The sequence below is a fragment of the Panthera pardus genome, unplaced genomic scaffold (genome assembly GCF_024362965.1).
Source record: "Panthera pardus isolate Hobbes unplaced genomic scaffold, ASM2436296v1 HiC_scaffold_5, whole genome shotgun sequence".
NCBI classification, from domain to species: Eukaryota; Metazoa; Chordata; class Mammalia; order Carnivora; family Felidae; genus Panthera; species Panthera pardus.
Window position 1 is genome coordinate 19,956,901 of NW_026526980.1, and position 9,964 is coordinate 19,966,864.

The window sequence follows — 9,964 nt, forward strand, 5'->3', positions numbered from 1 at the left end:
CTAACTGTCCTATATTGTCCCTTGAGAGAGGTAATGAACTTAACATGTGCCTGGTACCAGCCGAAGAGCTTTACATGCTATGTTAGCACAGCTTATGGCCAAGGGCCTCTGGGGATGGGTGACAGCAGGCGAGGTGGGTACGTTCCTACCCCTCAGCAACCGGCTCCTATGGCCGTCCCTCTGCTTGTCTTTACTAATGACCATCCCACTTCTGCCACCAACAACTGCTGCCTCACTCTCACCTTCCAAAAACCATTCTTTCAGTGACCTTGACCACCCCCTCAACATTGACACTCACCCTTTGCATGTCTGGGTAATTCACTCACTAGAAACCTCCCTCCTTAACTCCACCCTCCCCATCCCCTGGGCTACTTAGCCCTGTCCCTCCTTAAACCATCCACCGCCCTCCCTGCCCGCCCCTGCCCAGCTGCATGTTGCTGGGGGAGGTACAGCCCACATGCTGACTGATCTCATTTTAAATTCCTGGCAACACATCTCAAGGGAGACCTAGGGCCTCTGACTCCGCTTCTCCTGCTTGTGCAAGATCTCCTTCAGAACTACCACTCACACCTCTCCCCTCAGCTTCCCACATCCCCACCCACTTTCTCTCACCTCTGAGAGAAAATAGAAGCACTTTGGGCAGGAAGCCCCCCCCCCACCCCCGCTTCCCAGCAGCAAATCTAGCAAACTACCAGCACCTGGACTCCAACCGCCCCCCCCCATTCCCACTGGGGATGTGTCCCCCTGAGCCCCACTCCTCCCCTTGAGCTCTACAACCCACCAATCTCAAGTCCCTGAGTCCACTCCTCCACGGATCACCTTTCTGTCCCGCACTGTCAATCTCTCCCTCTCCCGGCTCCCTGTCACCAGCAGGTGTGCTCTACTTTTTGCCACACAGACTCAATGAGTGAGCTCCCCCTGGGCCCTCCCCTCCCTCCCGCTGCACCCCCTCCTCTATTTTCCCTTCGCAGCCACATTTCTTAGTTTCCATCCTCACCTCTCATTATCTCCTCATGTCACTCCCATCAGCTGCTGTCTCCACCCCTTCCTTCATGGAAACTGCTCTTATTGGCATCACCAATGACATCCCTGTTGCTAGACCCCTCAGTTAGATTCTCTTTGTTCAGCCTCTCCTGTCATTCGGGACAAGGGCCATCCCTCTTCCACACTGGGCTCCCATGACATGGCCTCCACCTCAGGGGCCACTCCTGTTTCCCTGGCCAGCTCCACTCCCTCTGCTCCATCTCAGTCACAGGTTGCCCTGAACCCCATTCTTAGTGACAACCTTGGCCAGTCCCATGGCTTTAGAGCATCTCTATCCCCCGGACTTCAAATGTAGTCCTCTATCCCTGACCTCACCCCTGAACTCTGGACTCCTTTCCAACTGAGTTGATGTCTCCACATGGCTCTCTGATGGCCATTGGGCTTGGCTGTATGACTTGTTCTGGCCAGTGAAATGCAAGGGGAAGTGGCATCACTGTCCTCTCCTTTCCCTTTTCCGTGGTGACAGGCAATATTCCAAACAGAGGCTGTTCTGTCAGTGTGGGTTCCCGAGAGAGAAATGGCATGAGGCAGAGTCACAGCTGACCCACAGTAGACCTGCCACAGGGACAGGAAATGTTTGCTGTGTTAGGGAACCGAAGTTGCGGGGTCGGGGGTGGGGGGTGCTACCATAGAGTAACCTAGCCTATCCTGACCACTTCTGTGTACCTCACAAAGTTGTAAAGTCTGGTAAGGTAATGGGGGAAGCTGTTCTTTAAATTGTACACATGGGGCGCCCGGGTGGCTCAGTCGGTTAAGTGTCCGACTTCAGCTCAGGTCGTGATCTCACGGCCCTTGAGTTCGAGCCCCGTGTCGGGCTCTGTGCTGACAGCTCAGAGCCTGGAGCCTGCTTTGGATTCTGTGTCTCCCTCTCTCTCTCTGCCCCTCCCCGGCTCATGTTCTCTCTCTCTCTCAAAAATAAATTAAAAAATAAATAAATAAATAAATAAATGTACGCAGGAAGACGGGCCCAGTACTGATTGTAGGGTGAGGGAGACCGGATATACCCCAATGACAGGAAAAGGGGCTTCACTGGAGATAATGTGGAGTTCACATTATCTGGCGTGAGCCGGATGTGAGCCTGATTCTAAGCCAGTCCCTTTGGACTAAATTGGACTAAATTTACCCTTGAGAGTCCCTTAAATTGCCCATAAAATACAGAACACTGTGACCTCTGATGAAGTTCAACACAACCTGTTTTCCTCCAGCAGTCGAGCAATTGGCTTTTCTTTGCTTGAATACCGATAAAGTAATTGACTTAAGGACCCTTTGAGTAGGAAAGATCTGTGTCTGGGCGCCTGGGTGGCTCAGTTGGTTGTCTGTCTGGATGTCAGTTCTGGTCATGATCCCAGAGTCATGGGATTGAGCCCAGCACTGGGCTTTGCACTGAGCATGGAGCCTGCTTTAGATTTTCTCACTCCTCTCGTTCCTCTGCCCCTCTCCCCCCCCGCCAAGTTTATTTTATTTTATTTATTTATTTATTTATTTATTTTTTAAGGACATGGTTTTTTATTTTTTTTTCAATATATGAAATTTATTGTCAAATTGGTTTCCTCTAAAAGTTTAAAAAGAAAAATGGAGCACCTGGGGTGGCTCATTTGGTTAAGCTCCCTCCCAACTTCAGTTCAGGTCATGATGTCGTGGTCTGTGGGTTCAAGCCCACAAGCTTCAGAGCCTGGAGCCTGCTTTGGATTCTGTGTCTCCCCCTCTGCCCCTTCCCCTGCTCGCCCTCAGTCTTTCTCTGTCTCTCAAAAATAAATGCTAAAAAAAAATTTTTTTTTAATTTAAAAAGAAAGAAAAATCTGCATCTTTAAATTTTTTTTTTTTTCAACGTTTTTTATTTATTTTTGGGACAGAGAGAGACAGAGCATGAACGGGGGAGGGGCAGAGAGAGAGGGAGACACAGAATCGGAAACAGGCTCCAGGCTCCGAGCCATCAGCCCAGAGCCTGACGCGGGGCTCGAACTCACGGGCCGCGAGATCGTGACCTGGCTGAAGTCGGACGCTTAACCGACTGCGCCACCCAGGCGCCCCAAAAATCTGCATCTTTAAACAGTGAAATCACACTCAGCGTGGTAAAATGTTTACCCAGTCTATTTTCTTTTCCTCCTAAGCCCACAACTAATCTCTATTTCCCAACCTCCCTTGCATAGAGATGTGGCTGCATGACTGAGTTGTAGCCAATGGAAAGTGAAGGGAAATAGACGTGCCAATTCCCTGGCTTCCCGTAAAAGCCATCCTCAGACAATCCTCCAGGCCCACCTCCCCCGCCTAGCTAACGCGAGGGTGGAATGTTCTTGGAAGTCCTGTGTTGAAAATGGCGGCTTCCCTGAGTCTCAGCTTCAGGAGAGCTGCTTCCCAGTCGGGAGCTCCTGATGAGGACTTAACAGGAGTCAGAAATCAACTTCTGTTGTGATTGAGCCACTGTGCATCTTGAGGTTGTTACAGCGGTGAGGCTTACCGGAGGGAAGAACAGATTCACGGTGCCCGGGCCGTGCCCTCCCGGAGGCTTGAGCCCGTTGAGTGGAATGAGCAAATGGAATGTCTTGCATGGTGGTTATTCGTTTATTCTGAAAGCATATACTTGAAATCCAGAAAGTTCTTACTGCACATATGATGTCTTAGTCCATTCGGGCTGCAAGATACCACAGACTGGGGGGCTTGTAAACCACAGTCATGCATTTCTCACAGTTCTGGAGGCTGGAAGTCCAAGATCGAGGCACCACCGGCACAGTCAAGTTCTGGTGAGAATTCTCTTCCTGCTTCTTCCTGCCGGCACCTTTCACTTTGTCCTCACTTGGTGGAAGGGGCAAGAGAGCTCTCTGGGGCCTCTTTTGTGAGATCCCTAATCCCATTCATGAAGGCTCAAGACCTTATCACCTCCTAAGGGCCCCATCTCCAAACGCCATCACGTCAAGCATTAGGTTTCAACATGAATTTTAGGAGCATACAAACAGCCATGGTAACATATGGCTCCACCACGTTCCTTAAAATTTTTTTTTCTTAATGTTTTTATTTATTTTTGAGACAGAGAGAGACAGAGCATGAGCAGGGGAGGGGCAGAGAGAGAGGGAGACACAGAATGTGAAGCAGGCTCCAGGCTCCGAGCTGTCAGCACAGAGCCCGATGCGGGGCTCGAACTCACAGACTGCAAGATCATGACCTGAGCCGAATTTGGATGCTCAACCGACTGAGCCACCCAGGCGCTCCTCCACCACGTTCCTTAGATCAAATTCAGCCTAGACTTTCCCCGCTGGCCTCCTGCAGGCCACTCTGCTGGGCTCAGTCCAGCCACTGGACATGGGACCAAAGGCACAGGCTGACCTCCAGGCCCTACCAGGGGAGGGGACTCACGAGTCTTTGATGCTGGGGCCTCAGGGGTGTATTCTTCTGAGTGGAGACACTCACACTCCCCTGCCCACCTCTCCCTCTTTTTTAGGCCATGGTTTGCTGGGTTTACGTAAGTTAGAGACTCCTGGTGTTGCTGTAAATGGTGAGGGTCGAAGAGCCAAGGAGGCAGGGCCGGCGGTGGAGGGAGCCATCTTGAGTGCTGAAAGGATGCATCCCTCTGGAGGGGACAGCTGGTTCACGAGGGATGAAGGACAGTGGGCAGACAGATGGGAATCTGGGAGCAGGCCAGGCAGGGGGACCCCTGAAGCATTGGAATGGCAGCTGAGTAATGTATACTAGCTTCAAGTATAAATCTGTCCCTGCCTAGACAAGTGCCCTCCAAAAGAGGGCACAGGCGATTTGCCACAGCCTCATTTGTTTTGGTGGCAGGACCTGGTGAAACAAATAATGGAATTCTGTGCCACCATTAAGCAGGCTGCCGACGTGGACGGCTGCTGGCGGTAAACGTTAAGGGTGCAGGCTCTGGAGCCAGGCCAAGCAAGATGGACGCCTCTGAGGGCCTCGACCTACTCCCTGGAAAATGGGCACAATAAAAGGCTTGTCGTGCTGTCTAGTACACAGGACAGCGTAGGCGTGGGGCGAAGTGAGGGAACAGACGCACACAAAAAGCACTTGGCACGAGGGTGGCTTGGGACAGTGGAACAGCACACCCGCAGGATGAGGTTTACGATATGGGGATGTGTGCGTGCAGACGTGGAGAATTTACCGAGACAGACATCTGAGCTCTGAGTAGCCCTGGTCACCTCTGGGGAGGAGAGGGGGCTTAAGGAGGCAGACTTGGTCACGATTTAGTATCTTTGCCGCGCGAATATTTTACCTATTATTTGGAAAGATTTCCTCGGTGGCTCCATGTGGCCCTCAGGACAAAACCCAAACGCCCTACGGGACTCCTCGGGCTGCCCCGCTGGCTTGAGGGCATCTCTTACCCGCCCCCCAGCCCCCAGCCCCCAGCCCCCAGCCCCCAGCGCTGAGTGTTCCAGGCACATCGATCTGTTTCCATTTCCCTTTCTGCAACTGCTCAGTGTGCTCTCTGGCCTCTCCAGGCTCCCTGCGAATCCACCCTCTCTGATACATTAACCCTTCCCACCCCAATCCCTGGCAGCGGTCTAGACACCCACCCGCTTCAGCCACACCTAAGCGCTCCGGGACTTCTGGACTTCCTTCTCCTGTCCCCTCCTCCAAGCACCACCAGACCACCCCCCCCCTGCCCCCAGCCGCCGCTCACATGCTCGCCTGTGACCTCCAAGAGGGCTGACCTAATCCCCTGGGCCTAGCACAGGCGTTGAGGCTCAATACCCATCTGCTAAATTTCAGCTCTCCGGGACACGAAGGCCTCCTGGCCAAGCTATTATAAGGATGAAATGAGTGGCATCCGCAACCCCCCAGCACAGGATCTGGCATATGGTAGGCTCAATATAGCCTTAAAAAGCAAGCTGGTGCCAGACAGCAGAGAAAGCTCAAATGGCAGGGCTAGGTAGCTATTAGGGACAGATGCCCAGAACAATGTCTACTACAGCAGGTGCCCAGAACTGTTTACGAAGGAACAGTGATTCTCAACATTATGGGGAAGAATCGGTCACCCGCAGTGTATTAAACTTGCGGACCTCTGGGCCCATCCCTAGAGATTCCAACTCCAAAGGTCTGGCACAAGGTCCGAGCAGCTGAATTTTAAACCAACTCTCGAGAAACCAACTGATCTGTTCGTGAATATTTATTAAGTGGCTATGATATGCCAGGTTCAGGTTAATCTTCATTGCGGGGACAGAGGAAGAACAAGAAAAGTCTGTGCCCTCAGGGAGTTTACATTCTGGTGGGGATAGAAAATATGAGGTATACAAATAAATGGAGACAGCCAGTGACGAGGTCATCAAGAAACTAGGCAGAGACAGGGTACGAGCTTGGGTGGCAGGGAGGGCCTCTGTCTGAGGTCACTGTGGAACGACAGGACAGAGCCAGACAGTAAGCAACTAGGGGAAAGCATCCAGATGAATCTTCTTTTTCCCCAAGCTCCCCTCAACCCAGGCCTTGGTCCAACTGTATCTCAAAGGAAACCAAATCCTGGAGGGTGACGTCCCCCTCCCCCTTTATTACAGAGGTTTTCAGAGCTGGGATAGACCAGACACAGGAGGCTGGGATGGGAAAGGATCTACTCGGCTCCTTCTCTCTTGGCCGTGGGACCGCAGGCTTCCTCTGGCCAGGGGCACAGGCCTGACTCCCTGCCTGTCGAGAAACCTGGCCCCTACCCCATCTCCCTCATTCAGGTGTCTCTGAAGCCTCAGGCCAAGCCAGACCCCAGAGCTGAGCCAGCAGGTGCGACAATGCCCGGCTCTCAGACAGGTCTCTTGGTGCCCTAGGAGCACTGCCCGTATGGGCGGGGCCTCCTGAGCATCCTTCCTGATTTGAAGTCCAGGTCCTGGGGAATCCTACTGGTGGGACTGGTCCTCAGGATTTCAGAGAACATGGCATCACCAAAGAGGCCGACGCCCTTCCCAGCAGGCCGGACAACACATTAGGAAGACGTGAGCCTGGGACCTCGCGGGAGTGAGAGGGGGAGCCGCATGGCACAGCGAGACTCCCAGGGCAGGTGGGCAGCCAGGGGCTGGAGGTTCCGGGGTCACTTCTTCCTGGCACGGTCCGCGGCGTCCAGGGCAGCCATGTTGCGGGCGGCTGTGATCAGGTGGACGACACTGATGAGAGACTTGAGCACCGCGATAGGGGCGGTGACCCAGAGGCCCACTCGGAAAAGACCCACAGAGCCAACTGCAGAAGGGAGCACGGGGGGGATACAAAGAAAATGGGAGGCAGGTGAGGGAGAGGCCTGGGAGCTGGCGGCCTTCAGGCCTTCGTCACCCCGGGGCAGGCCAGGCCCCCCTCCCACGCTCCTGCCCAGCCCCTCGCCTCCTACCTAAAGGTCCCTCGGAGAAATTGAACAGGTAGAGGAGACAGTAGAAGAGCTCGTTTCCAGCACACAGGGTAAACAGAGCGGGCTGCACAAACAGCAGATCGGCTGCTTCAGCAAGGGTAGTGCCACCCCTCCCCCTGCGAAGGGAGGGGGGACCAGAACCCTCTGCGGATGGGTAGCCGCCGGGAAGAACCAGACCCGGGAAATGGGTGTGCAGGGTGGGGCAAGGGTGAGAGGAAAGAGCAATCTCAGCTCTCTCTTTATTGCTTCTCTCTTGAAACATCCTTTCAGACACGACCTCCGCTTCCAGAAAAAAGCCCACACTTGACGGCCTAAGACTCCTTGCGCACTGGCTCCACAGGCCAATCTGGCTTCGCTCTCTCTCCTTCCCTCCCGGGGAAGGTTCCCCCTCTCTGGATGCACCTGCCCCTCTCTGGGTGCACCGGGCCTCCAGCCCACCTGCTGCCTGCACAAGTCCTCCTCACCAATCCTGCCCTCCCCTTCGTGCCTCAGCTTACAGGCCTCCCCTGCCCCCTCCGGAGAAAACTCTGGGTTGGTTCCTCCCTCCCGACCCCTAAGGTAGGACTAGGGCTGGGCCCCCGCAGGAGCTGAGGGAGCTGGGGGAATAAGGGAGGGGCAGGAAATGCTCACCCTGGAGGTGTAGTAGATGCGAAGCACGGGATTTCCAGACAGGTCGATCATCTTGTGACTCTCACTGCCTCGGACCACAGAACTTGGGGAGAAAGCAAGGGGAATCCATGAGCACTCCTGACCACTAACGCCCATCTAATCCTCCTATCCACCCTCACGACGTAGGTGCTGGGATCGTCCCTGCCCTACAGAGGAAGTGGGGCACAGCTGAGGACCACAGTCTTGCCTGAAGCCACACAATTACCTCGTTGGTAATTACCTAGCAGAGTCAGGATTCGAAGGCTGTTTCAAAAGCCCCCAGCTGTTATCTATTTGGAATTCTGGGACCATCCGGTCTGAAGAGTTTTAGGGATTGCTTAATTCAACTGTGAACAGGACCAAGAGCTTACCGACAGAGGATTTGCCCAGGGTCCTTCAACAAAGGAGAGCTGAAAGGGAGACCTCCCAGGAAGCCGGAAGCCGTCCCAAACACCCTCCCAGACAGCCTCCCCCCCTCCCCACTCTAGTTTCTTCTTCAGCTGGCCGGCACCCCCAGAATCACAGACCTGTGGAGGTGCAGCCAGTGGCTGGCCACATCCAAGCTCATGCTGAGCTGGAAGAGAAGGGTGGCCCGTGGGTACAGCAGGGCCAGGTTGACCAGCAGACACATGGTGGAGCAGCGGTCCGTCAGCATGTCCAGCATGGCCCCAAACCGGGTCCCTGAAAAACGGGGGCTGTTAGGTGGGAAGGGGCCATCAGGGGCAGGGACCAGGTTTGCTGTGTCTTTCTGATGCAGAGTCTAAAAGAAGCCTGAAAATGTCAGCACCTACTTGCCTGGGGAGGAAAACAGGCTGCTGCTATCTGTGCGGTGTGAGGTCAATGGACAAGGGTCACCATGCAGGAAATGCAGAGACACAGGAGCGAGTAGCAGGGCCTGAGAAGGCTAGGTCTACAGCTCATCAATCCCAGAATCAATGGTCCGGGACTCAAGACAAGCAGACTTAAAGTCTTAGGGAAAGTCTTGCTGGTGGGTTTGGAGAACAGAATAAAAAAAATCAACCCTCCAGAAACCATCCGTCTTCCTTCTCCATTCTCCCTCTAAACATGCCTTCTGGAACCCCTATTCCTTGTGCCTGGCACACAGGAGACCCCCCAGCAAACACCTGTCGAGTGGATTTTTATTCAGAGAGACCTTCAGCACTGCCACTGCCACCTCGTCTTGCTTACCCCACACCCTATCAGTGAGTTCTTCTTCAGAGCCCGCTAAAATCCCTTCGGTTACAAAACCAGGCCATTCTGTTCTGCCTTCTAGAGATGGGAATGACGGAGCCCTCTGGTTCCGAGTACCCGCCCGCCCTAAGGTCTCAGGAAGCAGGAAAAGGGGACCGAGGGTTGTCGGGCCCCAAGGCTGGTTGGGAGGAAGGTGTCAGTCACCTTGATTAAGGGCTCGAGCAGCGTGTCCATCGAAAGCGTCCAGAAGTCCGCTGAGCAAGTAGAAGGAGGAGGCCGTGAGGGGGCAACAGGGCATGAAGTAGAAAGAAACGATGGCAAAGACAATCCGGGCATAACCTTGGGATGGACGGGGGCAGAGAGGGTGGAATCAGAAACCCCGCCCGAGGCCCCTCACCCTCCCGTTCGGCCCGGAGCCGCGGGCAGCACTCACCGATGAGGTTAGGCACAAACAGGAAGATATTTTCGCCTGGCATCGCGGCGACCCCCTTGCAGCCCCGGGCCCGATCTGGAGGTGGCAACTGAGTCCCAGCCCCGCCGCGCGGCCTCCCCCTCCGGCCCGGCGCACCCGCAGCGCCAAGAGCGCGCAGCTCCCCGCTGTCCCCGCCCGGCCCCAGGTGTTAGAGCTCGCAGCCCGCCGGAGCACCGGCCGGCCCAGATGTGCGTCGGGCGCCGGGGCGCGCACACGCCGCCCTCCCCGGGGGGGCAGGCCCTCGCGCCTCCAGCGGCCGCCCTCGCCACCCCAGCTGA

The 9,964-nt window shown here is 54.9% G+C and overlaps 1 protein-coding gene across 2 annotated transcripts; it reads right to left on the reverse strand.

Annotated features, from left to right (window-relative positions):
- Window positions 1-6,148: 6,148 nt before the first annotated feature.
- On the reverse strand, window positions 6,149-9,954 carry CDIPT (CDP-diacylglycerol--inositol 3-phosphatidyltransferase). Of its 2 annotated transcripts, none has more exons than XM_019436334.2 (6): window positions 9,648-9,954; window positions 9,419-9,553; window positions 8,551-8,704; window positions 8,006-8,087; window positions 7,358-7,439; window positions 6,149-7,212 (listed from the first exon to the last, which is right to left on the reverse strand). In XM_019436334.2, exons 1-6 carry the CDS (start codon window positions 9,688-9,690, stop codon window positions 7,067-7,069), a joined length of 642 nt encoding a protein of 213 aa, XP_019291879.1. In that variant the 5' UTR covers window positions 9,691-9,954; the 3' UTR covers window positions 6,149-7,066. The 2 variants fall into 2 exon arrangements, with proteins under 2 accessions (XP_019291879.1, XP_019291881.1); XM_019436336.2 differs by lacking the exon at window positions 9,648-9,954 and adding an exon at window positions 8,819-9,008 and having other exon boundaries at window positions 9,419-9,507.
- Window positions 9,955-9,964: the final 10 nt, after the last annotated feature.